The sequence below is a fragment of the Vombatus ursinus genome, unplaced genomic scaffold (assembly GCF_900497805.2).
Source record: "Vombatus ursinus unplaced genomic scaffold, bare-nosed wombat genome assembly UNPS02014848.1, whole genome shotgun sequence".
Taxonomy (NCBI): domain Eukaryota; kingdom Metazoa; phylum Chordata; class Mammalia; order Diprotodontia; family Vombatidae; genus Vombatus; species Vombatus ursinus.
This window is the reverse complement of record NW_020954626.1, coordinates 7,501,085-7,519,554: the sequence shown is the minus strand read 5'-3', so window position 1 is coordinate 7,519,554 and position 18,470 is coordinate 7,501,085. Positions and strand designations below refer to the sequence as shown.

General features: G+C 36.7%; 1 protein-coding gene across 2 annotated transcripts in view; it reads left to right on the top strand.

The window, feature by feature from the left end:
• Nucleotides 1-18,470, top strand: part of RFX7 (regulatory factor X7) — a 159,019-nt gene that overhangs the window by 74,546 nt on the left and 66,003 nt on the right. For both annotated transcript variants that reach the window (XM_027840844.1, XM_027840845.1), the window contains exon 2: nucleotides 2,820-2,853. In XM_027840844.1, coding sequence (XP_027696645.1) covers nucleotides 2,820-2,853 — 34 coding nt within the window. The remainder of the gene's footprint in view (nucleotides 1-2,819; nucleotides 2,854-18,470) is intronic.

The window sequence follows — 18,470 nt, the reverse complement described above, 5'->3', positions numbered from 1 at the left end:
GGACCCATGATGATCAAATATGTTGCCCACTTCCTGTCAGAAAGGTTATGGATACACACATTTTTGGACATGAGTAGTGTGAATTTGGTTTGGTTGACTATGCTTATTTGTTACAAGGTGCACCTATGCACATACGCTATGCTGTCAGTGTGTAGTGGTCCTGTGTGGGCCGCCCCCTGGGCTTTTTAATTGGGATTGTGGTTTTGGAAGGGCATTAGCAAGTGATGCCAAACAAAAGAGAGTAATTGAAACATTTTTTAAAATCCATATAAAAGAACAGAAGAAAGCATAGATAAGCAGGACAGTTTTGAAAGTAACTTGGAGTTTATTGTATACTAAATTAAAAAAGAAAGGAAGCTGATATAAAAATAAGGATATACACAAAGTACCTATTTTGTGTCTCACTTGATAGTAATTTGTCCCAAAATTATTTCTGTTGTTACATTACATCATGCAAGAAATCTTATATGATTTTCACATATGAATGGAAAATATCATGTTGTAGGAGAATTTTTAAGGCAGTGTTTTCCTCTAACGAATCATTAGTCTAGAACTTCAGTGGATCTATGCTTTCATGTATGTTACCTCTAATAATTCAAATTATGACCCATTCTTCGCCTATTCTGTGCCACTTTTAGACTTAGAAATTTGTCTGAGGAGTCCATCCATATTTTTCTTCCTCTTTTGCCAGTGTATGTGTATCAATGGAGAAGTTAGGCTGTCTACTTGTTCTTGGTGACTAGCTTATGTTTTTTTGTGGTTGTGTATTTCTTTTTTTTCTTTGACTTTTTAATGTAATTAAATTTTTTTTCTTTTTTTATTAATTTATTTTGATTTATCAACAATTGCTTCCATATGCTTTTGAGTTTAAAATTTTTCTCCCCTTTCTTCCTCACCACCCTCCCTACGACGGCGCACATTCTGATATAGGCTGTACATACACATTCCTATTAAACATATTTTCATATTAGCGATGTTGTAAGAATTAGAACCAATAGGAGGAACCACCAGAAAGAGGAAACAAAACTCAATGGAAGAAAAAAAATAGCAAATAGTATGCTTCGATTTGCATTCAAACTCCATAGTTCTTTCTTTGGATGTGGATAACATTTTCCATCATGAGGCCTTTGGAGATGTCTTAGATCCTTGTATTTCTGGGAAGGGTTAAGTTTATCCATATTAGTCTTCGCACAACATGGCTGTTATTGTGTACAAAGTTCTCTTGGTTCTGCTCACTTCACTCAGCATCAGACTATACAAGTCTTTCCAGGTTTTTCTGAAGTCAGCCTATTCATCATTTCTTACAGCACAACAGTATTCCCAATTCATACGCCACAACTTGTTCAGCCATTCTCCAGTTGATGGGCATCTTCTCAATTTCCAGTTCTTTGCTACCACAAAAAGAGCTGCTATAAATATTTTTGTACATGTGGGTCCTTTTCCCATTTGTATGATCTCTTTGGGATATAGCCCTAGAAGTGCTATTGCTGGGTGTATTTCTTTAATGACATCCTTTTAACTTCTGCTTCTGCATCTCCCTGGGAGTAATGTGTTGAAGCCCTTCCATTGATCTTTAAATTCATTCCTTTAAATTCAGACACTATAGTATTGATTACTTAATTTTATTGGAAGACTTGGTATTAAAAGAAGAGCCACAAAACTTGGATTCATTAAAAGAATTGTGCAGTTTTTCAAAAACAGTCTTGCCTGTTCTGTTTCTTCTTTTTCATTTTGGCTCAGTGTCCATTTACAGTGTCATTGTGGTACAATGGAAAGAATACTGACCCTGGAGGCAGTGAACCTGAATTTAGGTCTTTCCTCTGATGCTTAATATCTGTGTGACCTTGGGCAAGACGCTTACCCTTGCTGGGCCTCAGTTTACTCATCTGTAAAAAGATTAGGTTGTACTAGATGGCTTCTGAGGTCCCTTCAGACTCTTATTAGTTATGTGATTCTATATGTGTACTGATGGACAGGTTCTATAGGTTGTCCAGCCAACTACACATTAAATGGGCCAACAGGTTTTTTTTTTTTTTATAAGTGACAGAACAAGCAGAATTTTGTATATAATTTATCTCTTTCATGTTTCTAACTTAGTAGTATGTAGGAAATTGCCTATGCAATAAAACCTCTCTAAATTGCCATATTCACCTCTTAAGTTTATTAAATTATGTAATTTTTCTGAATAATTATTAAATACTTTTTTATTTTTAAACATGTTTAATCATTCTTTTTTATTTTTCTAATCTATTTTGTAAGAAGTTTCCAGATTCAAAGTTATGCTGTTTTCTTGTTTTTAAATTCAAAGGAAGCCATCGTCTGAAGTAATAGACAGGTAGTAAAAATTATAATTTGATATTATATGTCCTGTATCCTTAGTTCTAAGTATGATACTTTATCAACAGTTGCTTCCTCTTTAACATGGTATGAATAACTCTTCAGAACATCTTTTGATATTAATACTCAGAAGTCGATGCATTTGCTAAATGAATGGTGGGGTGTGGAATCATGGTGTACTTAGAAAATATGTAGGTAGTTCTGATAAATTGTGAGGTTGTAATTATATTTTTTTTAGAACTGGGAAACATCTAAGTGGGTAATGATTGTTTTTCCCCCTTTTTGTGTGTAGAAAAAATATAAGAGATTCCAGATCTATTTTTTTACATTTGGATTTTTTAATAGGAAAAATACATATGTCTTTGTTTCATCAGTAGCAAGCAAAAGACAGACAAATGTATGTGTGCTTTGGAGTGTTATAGTTAAAAGTCAACAAGTGTATCACAGTGATTAATTTAACTTTTTTCTCTTCTCCTTTTTAGCAAAACTGTACAATCTAAAGTGGACTGCATTTTGGTGAGTAAAAACATTAATGTCAAAAATGTTTCTTTAGGCTAATTTTACTTACATAAAATATATTAATCTTTATTAAATACTGTTTTAAAGTAAATGCTGATTTTAGTAACAATAGTTGTCCACTTAAATATAGCCTCGTTCTTATACAGTTACTTTTACAAAACATAACAAAACCATACCAGAAAACAACACATAGTTATTTAAAGCTTATTATCTTTTGCTGAAAATAATACTTCTGGAAGTAAATACGTTAATTAAGCTGGATATTTTCTCCTTCTATTAACTATATAAATTTGGTGTTTTGGGGGGGTAGTGATAGGGGTAAATGGTTTTTGGGGTTTTTTTTAGAGCAAATAATAAGATGCTGAGTTTGTTGTTTTATTTTGTCTGTATGTGCTTTTCAGATTTGGGCTAGATCTTTAAGAGTTAAATATACAATTATCTTAATAGTTTAATTTTAGATTGTATTTGTAGTTCTTAGCTCTTGCTACACATGTAGTTGAGTGGAATATGATGCTTCAGTGGGGGAAGGAGCATGCAGCTGTTCTTGCTACTGGAGTGGTGCTGGCTTCTTGCATGTCTCTCTCTTCTGGGTCTGCCTAGAGTAATTAAGGGTCCTATTCTCAGCTTCCCAGCAGTGTCACTTCAGCAAGCCAACCTTTTCCCTCATTTCTAGACTTGTGAGTTCAGGATGTTTCTTCTACCAAGTCTAACAGAAAGACATTAATTCAGCTGTTGGGTGCTTGACTATATCTTATTGGACAGAAAGCATGGTAAGAGATGGAATAAGTAGAGAAGAACTGCCGTACTTCTATGTTGATTTCAACCTAATTTCTAGAGAAGTTTGTTCTATTTTTGATGGCATCAAGTAATTATCTAGCTTGTGTATTTACTGAGAAAATGAAGGTAGAGCCTTTTGTAATTATTAGATATGCATATTAATTACAAAAAACTAAATAGAATCAAATTATTTAACTTTTTCTATTTATGCTAATAATTAGAGAAGTAAGTATAACCTTTATTCTTTATCTTTGTTCACATCCAAATTTGTGTTAATGTTTCAGGCAGAAAATTTAAAGCTATATCCAAATATGGTCTTCCTTCTGATTAAAAAATATACATTGGTTGCATTTTAAATTAATATATCATGAGGCATCCTTGCTGCAATGCACTGGATTTGGAATCGGAGGATATGAGGTCAAATCCTGGCACTGCTCCTTATTACCTTTATAACTTTAGGCAAGTCACTTAACTTCTCTAGGCCTCAGTTTCCTTTTCCTGTATAAGGACAAGGGTGGACTAGATGATCTTAGGGTTATTTTAACTCAAGATTTTATCGTTTAAAACATAGTATAAAACATAATTAAGCCTGACATTTTCAATAACCTGTGCACAAACAGCCTAAGAATGCAATTTGTCATTTTATTTTCATAACAGGTAAATATGCTTTTTTTAATGATCAGATCATTCAGTTCAATTCAACAAACATTTGATAAATACCTACTGTGTACTGTGGTACTGAATTGAGCTCTGAGGATTCTGAGACAAAAATGAAATCTTCCCCATCCTGCAATGAGTTTACATTCTTCTAGGAAAATACAACATACAAGTATAATGCAGACTAATTTGAGGAGAATGTGCTAGCAACTAGAGATATCAGGGGACTCTTTAAAATAAATAAAAAAGTTATTTGGTATTGGCAAACATGAATAATCTAATACATATCACTGTTTGCATGAATAGCAGTATAAATAACAGGATATAATGAGAAACTATGGGTAATAAGCTCAAATGGTGTAATTTCCTGAAAAAAAAGTAGCCAGGTTCATATGTCCCTGGAATTGAGTCATTTCCCAATGGTCTTCCTCTTCCAATATGTATTGACTATCAGTGCATTCAAGTATTCTCCCTGTAGGAATATCTTGTATTAGGATAAAAATACCCAAGGACTTGCCTGTAGCAAGTTAATCTGACTTAAAATTTGCTAATAGGAATGGATCATTAACTAATACATTGTTTCCCAGCCTTAGGCCTCAGACCCCTGGTGATGGGAGGGAAATGGAGTTGTTGCAAGGGATCATCAAATTCATACGCACACTAAGCTTTGTCATTTTTGTTCAGTTTCAGAAATATATCCATAGCATGATTGACTATCTATCTCAAATAAATGAGCAAACACACCTTCTTGTAGGATGAATATCACAAACTGCCTTTTAGACATTTCAAATTGGAGTTCTTTCCCATGTTCTCACTCTGCATTTCTCACCTTCTTTTCCCTTTCTTATCTTAATTTCTTGGTGAATCAGTTCAGCTCTGCACTGTCTTATTCTCTCCAGTCCCTTGCCTCCTTAGCTGTCAGTCTTGTCCTGAAAAGCTTCAGCCTTAGTTTTATTCCCATTATCTGTTGCCTCACTTCCACTCACATGCTACTGAATAATGTTTGAGAAAATAGTGAAACCATGCGGACCACACAGATTTATGTGACTTAATCTCAACTGACCCTTCATTGTATCAAGTCAATCCTTTTACATTTCTTTAATTAACTCATTTTTCCCTCATTACAGCAGCTTTTCCAAACTTTCCATCCTTCCTCAAAACTCCTTTGACTGCCCCCTTTTTGTACCATCTCAGCTGAGAACCTTGTCTCATTTCGTTGAAAAAATTTAAATTATTTATTGAGAACTCTCTCTTCTTCCCTCCTCTTCACATCACCCAGATGCCTTCTGCTGTTGTCTTCCTTCACATTTGTTTTGGAGGTGTCCTTTCTCCTTGCCACGGCAAAGCCCTTCTGCATGCCAAAGCAATCCCATTCCCTCCTGTCTTCTCCAGCAGATTTCTGCCTTCTATTATTCCCACTCTCATTTAGCTGCAATTTCTCCCTGTCTAATCTCTGTATAATGGCTACTTCCTACTGCCTGTAAACATGCCCATTTTCCCCTCATCCTCAGAAAAACCCTCACTTGATCCATCTAGCCCTCCTAGCTAGTATCCCATGTTTCTCCTGCCTTTTATGGCTAAACTCCTTGAGAAGGCCGTCTGAAATAAGTATCTTCACTTACTCTCCTCTCACTTGTTTCTTAACTCTACACTTTTGCTTCCAACTTCATTCAATTGAAATTATTCTCTCCAGAGTTTCCACTGACCCTTTAATTGCCAGATCTAACGGCCTTTTCTCAACCATCATATTTTTTGAGTTCCCGGTAGTCTTTGACACTGTGCATGAGCTTGTTCTCCTTGATACTCTCTTCTTTCCAGTTCTTTTGACAGTGCTCTATTATGCTCCTACCTATCTGACCATACTTTCTTAATCATCTTTGCTATATCTTTATCCACGTCATGCTCATTGAAGGTAGGTGTACACGCCCCCAGCCCCCTCCGGGTCTCTGTCTTGGATCTGTCTTCTTTTCTTCTTCCTCTGTTCTGTTGCATTTGGTCTTCTCATCAGCTCTGGTGGATTCAGTGATCATTTCTCTGCTGATGATTCTTATCTTCTTTTCCAGATCTGACTTTTCTCCTAACTTCTCCACTTGCATCTCCAACTGCCTAACAGACATCTCAAACTGGATACCTCATAGACATCTTAGACTCAACATGTCAAAAATGGAATTCATTTCTTCCCCCAAACCCTTCCCCCTTCTGAACTTTCTTAATATTGTCAAGGGCACCACCATCCTCCCAGTCACCTAGGCTCACAATTAGGTGTCCTCCTCAGTTTCTCATTTCCTCTCACTGTTCACATCCGGTCTGTTGCCAACATCTGTCAGTTTCACCTTTCTAACCTCTCTCCTATATGCCCCTTTCTCTCTCATCTGACATGGCCAGCACCCTTCTCCAGATTCTCATCACCTCACACCTGGACTTACTGCAGTAGTCTTCTCTTTGGTCTCTCTGCCTCAAGTCTCTCCTCACTCCAGTCTGCCTTCCATTCAGCTGTCAATTTATTCTTCCTAAAGCACAGATCTGACCATGTCACACACTCCCATTCAATAAACTCCAGTGGCTCCCTATTTCCTCAACAATCATATATGAAGTCCTCTGTTTAGCACTCAAAAACTCTCACCACTTCACCCCCTCCTATTTTTCTACAGACATCAGGGAATTTTCCTTAGCACCTTACTCTTTGCCACCTACTCTGCAGTCCAGTGATACTTTATCCATAGCCAGACTCCAAGCATTTTCACTTAGTGGCTGTCTCTTGTGCCTGGAAAGCTCTCCCTCCTCATCTCTGCTTCCTGACTTGCCTGGCTTCCTTCAAGTTTCAGTTAAAATCTCATTTTCTACAAGAAGGCTTCCCTGATTCTGCCTTAATGCTAGTGGCTTCCCTGTATTGATTATTTCCAATTTATCCTATATATATCTTGTTTGTACATAGATGACTTCATGTTATTGCCATCATTAGACTAGGGACTGTCCTTTGCCTTTCTTTGTCTTTCCAATACTTGGCACAGGGCTTGGCACAGAATAGGTGCTTAATAAATTATTATTCACTGACCAGCATGAATCTAAACTTAATGAAAAAAGAAAAATCTGACTAAATTTTTATTTTGCTGCTTCCTGAATCTGCAGTTAGAATGGTTAGAAAGGCTTAAACCCTGTTCCCCAGAGATACAACTCCTTATATAGAGATACAAATTTCATTCATACATATATACACATAGCCACCCCTTTTTAGATATGTATACATATATATGAGAGAGAGAGAGAGAGAGAGAGAGAGAGAGAGAGATGATGTCCCAAAAACCTCAGTGCATTTTAAAACCTTAATAGCTTAAAAATGCACTAAGACTTTGGAAAGCCCTGTACATGCCTATAGCTATGTTACCATTTAACCTGATTTTTAAGGTTGCTTATATTTACTCTTTTTAAAAGTGGGAAATAAAAATGTTCAACTTATTCTTCTCTTTTATAACTCCTTTTAAAACTCTCTTTTTTATAACACCTTTTAAAAATCAGGTGTACTGATTTTAAAAACACATCTCCTTTGCTCCTCCTTAGTTTAAGTTTTGAAATGGTCTTATTTAAGAAAGAATTTTCAATTGTAGTAATACTTTTATTAATTCTTTGGAAATGTAACTCACTACTAAGATGTCTGCCAGAATAGGAAATCTTCCATTTCCACATACTGAGTCTAGCGTATTAATGCCACAATGAATAATGATAAAAGAACTAAAGTAAATTACTTCTTCTACCCAAAACTTAATGAAGTTTCTTGGTGCCTGAGAGCTTTTAGCCATAAGCTCACAGGCAGTAGGAAAAGGGATGGCCAGAAAAACCAGCACCAGCAAACAAGCCCATGTTGTCCTTAGAGGTCAACATGTATATCCTCCAAGGCCATGTGTGAAGCAGAAAGAGCAGAGGGCTCCCTCACGAAAGCCGTGGTGGTCAGAAAGTCCCAAGGTGGCATCATTAAAAGCTCAATGAGTGGCAATAACCAGAGCAATGCTGCAGTGTTTAGACCTGAAAAGTGAGAGCCAACCACCCTACACCAAAGTGTAATATGGCACAGGGCTGGCACAGACAGAAAGCCCTAGCATAACCCAAAGAAGATAACAACTAGTATAAAAAAATTATTGTAACTCTAGAAATTCCCACAAATAGTTACTGCCAGCAGTGGCTCACAGGGGAAAAACAAACAAACAAAATGGATTTTCCACCAGGATTACAAAAATAGAAATGAAGCAGGAGGTAAAAAATGAAATAAAGGCTCTGGAGAAAATAATTGAAAAGAGAATAACTAGCTTAGAAATAAAATCTAAATATTAACTGAGAAATGGAATCCCTGAAAATTAGAGTATATCAAACAAATCAGTGACTGAGAAAAGAAATTAGAATAAAATCCAAAGATGGAAAAAAAATAGAAGAGAATGTAAGATATAACTGCTAACAAAAAAGAGCTGACTTGCAAAATAGATCAAGGAGAAATAATTTGAAGAACCTTTGGACTCCATAGAAGAATCTTTTGGACTCTAGTGGTTAAAAAAATAAAAGACTGAACACTCTATTTCAAAAAATTATTAATGAAAACTACCCAGATCTGTTAGAAGCAGAAAAAGAGAAGCTAGAAAGAATCCACTGAATCATCTTCTAAGAATCCTCCGATCACTTTCCAAAAGGAGTTCCAAGAATGTCAAAGCCAAAATCCAGAGTTCTCATATCAAATTAAAAATACTTCTTGCACACCCTAGAAATAAAGAGTAGTTCAAGTATCAGGAACCAAAATTGGGATCACACAAGTCCTGGCAATTTCTGCTTTAAATGAGAGGAGATCTTGGAATACAGTATTTTAAAAGGCAAAAAGAATGTATTTATATCCAAGAATAGCTTACCCTACAGATTTAAGTATAATCTTGCAGGAGAAAAAAATGGACTGTTTTGTGGAAAAGATGATTCTTAAACATCGCTGATGATGAATGATTAGAAACTTTGAAATATAGGCACAGGAGTCCAGAAAAACTTGGAAAAGTAACTTTATTTGAGTAATTGGATTCAAATGACTTGCATGATGATATGTAATGCTAATATTCTAACAGGGAGAGAAACGTGTCTTTTCAAAACCTTAATGCCTTTGAAGGTTGTAAGCAGAACTAAATAAGAAAGAAAAACAGTAGCTCGGGGGTCAGCAAAGGGGTTGAGGTGGGGTGGGGAGAGAGAAATTTGGTTCTGTTCTGAGAGTTTTAAGAGGAGAAAGAAGGTAGGGTAGAAGGAACACCCTAGTGTAGAAAAGAGGAAGGTGGGAATGAAACTTGGTATTTCTTATAATTGGGGTTAACGAGTTTGGAAAGTGAGCCTTACTTTTGTCTGAATCAGACAAAGGAGGGTTGAACATGCATGCATACACCCCCCAACAGTTTGGTGTAGAAATACATCCAACTCAATAACAGACAAGTAGGGATTGGAGAGGGGGAGATCAAGAGGGGATAATAATACCTAAGAGAGAAAAGTCACAATCAAAACAAACTTCATGTTCCTGAAAGGGAATTAAAAGGAAAAGAAAACTATTAGACTCTAAGGAGCGCCCCTTAATTGGGAGTTGACTGAACAAATTATGGTAGGTGTATATAATGGAATATTATTGCATGTAAGAAACTGAAAGAGATAAAATCAGATAATTCTAGATACAAAGAGGTGATGCAGACTAAAGGAAGTAGAATGAGGAACTCAGTTTATATAAGGACAACAACATTGTAAAGAAAAATAAAACTTTGAAAGACTTAAGAGTTATGATTAAAAGAAAAAAAAGCAATGGGCAACTGCCTCCGTAGTCCATCTCCCAATAGAGGTAATGGACTCAAGGTATAGAAAGAAGCATACATTTTTTAACAAGGCCACCCACCATGTAAATTTGTTTTGCTTGACTTTTTTTATTTGTTACAAGAGTTGGTTTTGTTTTGTTTGTTTGTTTTTTCATCCTCTTGGTTTTAAACTGGGAAGGTGGTTTTTGGAGAAGAGGCTTAGCAATTGATGTCAAATAACAGATTGCCATCAAAGCATTTTTTAAAGTGCAGAGAAAACATGTTCAGAAGGAAGCAAAGACAAGGAGGATAGTTTTGAAACTAACATGTGGAATAAAGATATGATCGATATGTATGCATATGCATTTTTTAAACAAGCAGTACAAAATGAAGATTCATGGTTTCATGCATAATACTTTATGTTCTACTATGTATATAGAAAAATTTTCTCTTATGTTTAAATTTAGAATTTAAAAAAAAATGAAGTCAGCCTGTGCTCTAGCAAGGTTTATCCTAACTGATAATTGGATTGCTGTCTAGCTAAGATTCCTACTTTGCCATCTGAAGATCATTAAGAACAAAAGTTCTCAGCACTGACGTCATGGGACGTATATGTCCTCTTGGATCAACAGAAAAAAAAAATAACAGAAATAGAATCTCAGAATTGAAAGGGACTTTAGAAGTGATCCAGTTCATTCCTTTTCTGGGTAAAAATCCTCTTCAACATTCCCAGTAGAGCAAGAACATCTGGCTACAGAGATTGTAGGAACAGTAATAGTACTTCTGTTGAGAACAGTAAATTGGATAAGAAAGCAGCTAATAACTCTGTGAATCTTGGTAGGGTTATATATCACTTTGCAAGGCTTTAACTTGTTGGTTCTAGTTATAGGAGAACTCTAAAGTTGAACCTTATAGATATTCAGAAAGTATACAGATAATTGAGAATCCTTCTATCTCACTTTCTAAAATTGAAAAAATTATCTTTTTAAAAAATTTTCACCTGAAAAAATAATTTCTTGCCCTGGAATGCTGAGAATGTTATGATTCATTTTGAAGACTAGGTTCTCTACTTTTAAGATTAACATCTTTCTTTACCTTGTGGCAGTTAGGATATTGTTGCTAAAGATCCATTTTTTCCAAGTTGTATTTTTACTGCTTGCAGGTAGCATGGTATCATGGATAAAATGCTGTATTTGAAATCAGAGAGACAGGAGTGTAAATAGCACCTATGGCCCTACTAACTTCATGGCCATTGGCAAATCATTTAACCTCTCTGAGCTTCAAATTTCTTATCTGTAAAATGGGAATAATTATACATGTACTTATTTCAGAGAGTTGAGAAGCTTGAGATAATGAATATGTTGTCTTCAGTTTGAACACATTTTATATAATTAATGTTATATTTATTTGGTGTCCTGGCAAATGAGAGTGAAAATCGAACATATTAATGTTTCCAGGTGTTTAAGCAGTTTCTGTGAATTGGAGCTAGTGAATGGTTCTAGTGGCCATAATAATTTTTCTGGTGACCATAGAGATTGTACCTTCATGGAGAGAGTACCACACTGCCATTGTATGTGCAAAAATGATTCAGGAAATCTTGAAAATACATATTTTAGAAGAATGTGTGGTTACTATTTTGATGATTGATGGAAACATGATACAGAGACCATGTCATGCTCTTCAAAATTGAAAGAGACAATGCCATTTTCATGAGATCTTGGTATCAGCTATTGTTATAGAAATCAAAATGTGTGTTTTTGGTGGATGAGTTCCACAGAAATATGAATAGTCAGCTTAATAAGCATTTATTAACTACTATACCAGGCACTATGCTAGGTTCTGGGGATAGAGAGAGAAAAATGAACAATACTGAAGTCTCTCCTCATGATTGTGATTGGAGATATGCTAGTTCATTCTCTTATCTAAATTTGACAGTTTTATGTAATACACACACACACACACACACTCAGCTAGAGAAGATTATCCTTAGTTGTTGGAATTCCATTCCATTTAATTTGAGAAGAGTTGGTGGTAGCCTTATAAACTTTAAAGTACTATACAAATGTCATTTTTATAACTGTAAGTGACTACTCAAAAGTACTAGAAAATTTACCTGTCCCTATGTTAATCAACTAGCAAATAATTTTTACTGTGTACTGAATGCCTGCCACAGTCTATGTTTTATGTGTGACAAAGTAAAACATGAACAGATCCTCCAAGAACTTACAGTCTAATTGGGAGAACATAATGAACACATGCCCCAATTATAGTGAGCCTATTTGATCCTGATTAAGTGTATTTGGAGTCTTGTGGGCTGCTTGTCAAGGAAGGCTTCATTTAAGTTATTTAACAGAATGTTTTTTAGAAAGTCTGAATTCACAAATAATTTTTAAAGACTTAAGAATGTCTATCACAGTGACCAACTATGGTTATAAAGGACAAATGATAAAGCATGCTACTCACATCCTAACAGAGATAATGGACTCAATTTTAAGAATGAAACATGGAGGGGGGCGGAGCCAAGATGGCAGAGTGAAAGCAGTGACTTGCTTGAGCTCTCCCCCAAACCCCTCCAAATACCTGTAAAAAGTGGCTCTAAACAAATTCTAAAGCAGCAGAACCCACAAAAAGACAGAGTGAAACAACTTTCCAGCCCAAGACAACGTGGATGGTTGATCAGAAAGGTATATCGTGCTGGGCAGGGAGAGGAGCGCAGTTCGACGTGGGCGTGCAAGCCGCAGCGAGCCTGGAGCAGGCCTCAGAGGGCTGAATCGTGGGCAGCCGTGGCAGTTTCCAGACTTCTCAACCCACGAATGCCAAAAACAACTTAGAAGGTCAGTGGGAAAAGTCTGTGACTGCGGTGAGAAAGGAGCTAGGTCTCAGCCACAAGTCCCGAGTGTGGCCTCTGGGGCAGCGGCTGCCTCCTGAGCTCCCGGCCTGCAGACTGAGGGGGAATCAAGTGGCGCATTAGAGGGGGATTGCAAGGATCTCTCTGCCAGTGTTGAGGCAGGAATCTCTTGCTTTGCCTGTGCTTAGACCTGGGTCACAGTTCTGAGGGGCAGTCCTGGGGCAAGGAGGAGCACTGGCATGGTGCAGCTTGTTGTGACTATGGAGAGGAAACACCTATCCCTTTATCATACACCTTGGAAGAACTGAAAATTTACAAGTCCCTAGAAGTACCTCTGAAAACAGCTGTATAAACCCCAGAAGCTTGGGACAGTACATTCTCCACATTGGAAGCAGACTCTTACCTTAACAAAGAGTTTAAAACTCAAGTAATTGGCTGGGATCATGAGTAAGCAGCGCAAAAAGAGTCAGACTATACTATCTTACTTTAGTGATAAAGAAGATCAAAACATACAACTAGAAGAAGACAACAAAGTCAAAGCTCCTACATCCAAAGCCTCCAAGAAAAATATGAATCAGTCCCAGGCCTTGGAAGAGCTCAAAAGGATTTTGAGAAGCAAGTAAGAGAAGTAGAGGAAAAACTGGCAAGAGAAATGAGAGTGATGCAAGAAAATCATGAAAAACAAGTCAACAGCTTGCTAAAGGAGACCCAAAAAAATACTGAAGAAAATAACACCTTAAAAAATAGTCTAACATAAATGGCAAAAGAGGTCCAAAAAGCCAATGAGGAGAAGAATGCCCTAAAAAACAAAATTGACCAAATGGAAAGGAAGTCCAAAAGCTTACTAAAGAAAATACTTTCTTAAAAATTAGAATAGAGCAATTGGAAGCTAGTGACTTTATGAGAAATCAAGACACTGTAAAACGAATCCAAAAGAATGAAAAATTAGAAAACAATGTGAACTATCTCATTGGAAAAACAACTGACCTGGAAAATAGATCCAGGAGAGAGAATTAAAAAATTATTCGACTATCTGAAAGCCATGATCAAAAAAAGAGCCTAGATATCATCTTTCAAGAAATTATCCAGGAAAACTGCCCTGATATTTTAGAACCAGAGGGCAAAATAGAAATGGAAAGAATCCACGGATCTCCTCCTGAAAGAGATCCCCAGAGGAAAACTCTTAGGAATATTGTAGCCAAATTCCAGAATTCCCAGGTCAAGGAGAAAATACTATAAGCAGCCAAAAAGGAACAATTCAAGTATTGTGGAAACACAATCAAGATAATACAAGATTTAGCTGCTTCTACATTAAGGGACCACAGGGCATGGAATATAATATTACAGAGGGCAAAGGAGATAGGATTACAACCAAGAATCACCTACCCAGCAAAACTGAGTATAATCCTTCAGGGGAAAAAATGGTCATTCAGTGAAATAGAGGACTTTCAAGCATTCTTGATGAAAGGACCAGAGCTGAATAGAAAATTTGACTTTCAAATATAAGACTCAAGTGGAACATGGAAGAGGGAGGTAAAAAGGAAAGAGAAGTCATCATAGACTTATTAAGGTTGAACTGTTTACATTCCTGCATGGAAAGATGATATTTGTAACTCATGAGACCTTTGTCAGTATTAGGGTGGTTGGAGGGAAAAATTATATGTATGTATATGTATGTATATATATAGATAGATAGATAGATAGATAGATAGATAGATATAGATATACATAGATAAATGGATAAATTGAGGGCACAGGGTGAGTTGAAGATGAAGGGGACATATCTGGGAATAAATTTAAGGGGTGAGAGAGGATTATACTAGGAGAAGGAGAAAGGGAGAGGTAGAACGGGGTAAATTATCTCACAAGAAAACAGAAAAAGAAAAGGCTCTTATAGTGGAGGGGAAACAGGGGAAGGTGAGAGGGAATGAGTGAATCTTATTCTCATAGTATTTGATTTAAGGAGGGAATAACGTACACACTCAATTGGGTATGGAAATCTGTCTTACCCTACAGGAAAATAGGGGGGAAAGGGGACAAGAGAGTAGGGGGATGATAGAGAGGAGGGCAGATTGGGAAAGAGGGTAATCAAAAGCAAGTACTTCTGAGGAGGGACAGGGTCAAAAGAAAGAATAGAATAAATGAGGGGGTAGGATAGGATTAAGGGAAATATACTTAGTTTTTTACAACATAACTGCTATGGAAGTATTTTGCATGACTACACATGTATAACCTGTATTGGGTTGCTTGCCTTCTCAATGAGGGTGGGTGGGGAGGGAGGAAGGGAGAAAATTTGGAACCCAAAGTTTTAAAAACACATATTTAAAAAAATGTTTTCACATGCAGCTGGGAAATAAGAAATACAGGAAATGGGATACAGAAATCTATCCTGCCCTACAGGAAAATAGAAGGGGAAGGGGATAAGAGAAGGGAGAGAGAGATAGCAGGGAAAGCAGACTAGGGGAAGGGGTATTCAGAATGCATGCCATCTTGGGGTGGGGGGAGGAGCGAGATGGGGTGAAAATTTGAAACTCAAAATCTTGTGGAAGTAAATGTTGAAAACTAAAAATAAATAAATTTATTAATTTAAAAAATATTTAAAAAAAAAGAATGAAACATACATTTTTGGACACAACCACTGTGGGAATTTATTTTGCTTGACTATATTTATTTCTTACAAAGAATTTGGTTTTGTTTTTTTCCCTCTTAGTCTGCGGAGATAGAAAATGAATGTATTGTCAACATCATAAACTCAACATATCTAAAACTGAACTGATTATTTTCTCCTCTAGACCCTTCCCTTTTCTAAGTTTTCCTGTTACTATTGGGTATACTACCATTTTCCCAGTTACTCAGGGTTACAATCTGTGTATCCTTTTCAATTGCTCACTCACCACCTCATATCTAATCGCTGCCAAGTTCTGTTGAATTGACCTCTGTAACATCTTTTGTATACTCTCTTTTCTCTACTCTTGACATAGCCACCACCCTAGTGGAGGCCCTTATTACCTCACCCATTGAATAGCCTGCAGGTTGGTCTCTCAGCCTCAAGTCTCTCCCTACTCCAGTCCATAGTCCACTTGATTGCCAAAGTGTTCTGGAAATGCAGTTCTGGTCATGGCATGCCCCTACTCTAGGGACTCCCTGTTGCCTCTAGGATCATCTGCGTAGTCCTGGTCTGTCTTTTAAAGCCTTGCAGTCCAACCCCCACCTACTTTTCCAGTTGTCTTCCACACATTACTCCTCTTCACATACTCTTCAACTCAGTGATTCTGGCCCCCATGTGTTTCATTGCTCAAGGCACTCCCTTTTCACTGGTTGACCCATGCTTGGAATGCTGCCACTCCTCATCCCTGCCTTCTGACTTCTTTCAGGTCTCAGCTCAGACACCATCTTCTGCTAGAGGCCTTTCCATATCCCCCTCAATGTTAGTGCCTTCCCTCTGATAATATCTCCACTTTACCTTGTACAGATCTTGTATGTTGTTTGTATGTTGTGTTTCCCTCATTAGACTGTAAGAAGTTCTTTGAGGGCAAGGACAAGGTTTTTGTTGTTGACGTCATTTATTTTATTTTATTTTTTTTTGTTTTCATTCCTAGTTCTTAGCATGGTTCCTGGCATATAAGAACTTAATAAATAACTTAGTAAATACTTGTTGACTTGACTTGAGCAAACAAGAGAAATGAAGGGGAGAAATATAGGGTCTGAGAAACACAAGCGAGCTGTTCATAACAATATGGCATGTTTAACCATATGTCATAATTCTTTGAAACCATGATTATCAATGATGAAAGGTTCCCACCTTTAGGAAAACATTCTTACTCTTGTAGGTAAGAACTTTTTTTTGGTAACATTTTTAGTAATATTTTCATGTTAATATCCACAAAATAATAAACTAGAGGTAATTCCAAAATCATTTAATTTTTCCTTTTAAATTTATGTCACTTCAGAGTATTGAAATCTTGTTTTGAAGATCTCACTTGGGAAAGTGTGAAAACTTTTCAAATTCCTTTTCCTTACCTCCTCAGTTCAGCTGCTTCATGTTCTGTATTCTATTGTGAGAATGGACATAATGACCACTCAAAATAAAGACACAACTTCTTTGGGCCTCAATTTCCTTAGGTGTAAAATGAGAACATGAGAGTGGTTGATTCCTTTGGCCTCTTCATATTTGAGAGTTTATGATCTTGTAACTTAAAGCACCACTGGGTTGGCTTTAAAGGTGGGAATTGTATACTTCTTTTACCTCTAACCCCTGTCTGACTGTAACTAAAAAACGATGGTATGCAGACAGTCTTTACAAATTACTGACCATTGAACTAATGTAAACTAAATCTGATTGTTTCTCTGAAACTAGTGGTAATGTAGGGAATTATATTTCTTACTGAAGGCTACATATTCAGGTTCTTTATCTATAGAGATATCTGTAAACACTATGTAAAACCAACTCTGTAGAGGATTTTAAAATGTCTCTAGTAGATAGGTCCACACACAAATTGTGTGGACAGTTAAGGTGGTGCAGTGAATAGATTGCTGGACTTGGAGTCAAGAAGACTTGAGTTCAAATGCAGCCTCAGACACTTGCTACTGTGCAACCTTAGACAAGTCATTTAATCTCTGTTTGCCTTAGTTTCCTCATCTGTGAAATGGAGATAATAATAGTACCTACGTATCAGGGTTGTTGTGAGGATCAAATAAGGTAATAATTGTAAAGTGCTTAGCACAGTGCCTGGAATATCATAAGCGCTATATAAATGCTAGCTATTATTATTGTCCTTGCTGCTGTTATTATTATATAGTTTATATGTTTATAAAAATGTTAGCTGTTATTATTATTACATATTTATATAGAAATCAGCAAGAATTTATTAAGCACTTACTTTGTGCCAGGCACTGTATTATGCATTAGGGATGCACACATGGAAGAGATGTTGCTTTCAAGGAATTTACATTCTCTCAGGGAAGACAGCATATATAAATATATATAAATACAGCATAAATTCAAGGTAATTGGGGAGCATTAGTGACTGGGAGGTCAAGAAAGGCTTCATGTAGAAGGTCATTTTGAAGGAAACCCAGGGACTCTGTAGGGCAGAGGTAAAGGCAGATAGCTTTCCAGAACTGGGAAATAGCCGTTGCAAAGGCATGGAAATCAGACAGAGGTGCAGCAAGAAGTCCAGTTTGACTAGACAGTGAAGTGTGAAAAATGTATAATGACATCAGAACTGTTGGGTGAAGCCAAACAGAGGAGTTTAGATATTATCCTAATGCTCCTTATAATGCTATAAGAAAGCATTGGAGTTTATTGAATACAGGAGTAACATAGACTGGCAGTAAGAAAAATCACTTTGGCAGCTATGTAGAAGATTAAAGGGGAGAAACTTGAGGAACAGAGACCAACTGGGAGACTGCTGCCATAATCCATGTGGAAGTGATGAAGCCTTGAACTAAGATGGTAGCCATGTGAGTAGTAAGAAGAAGTTCATAGGGTCATAGATACAGAGTTGGAAGAAACCTCAGAAGCCATCTAATAGTCA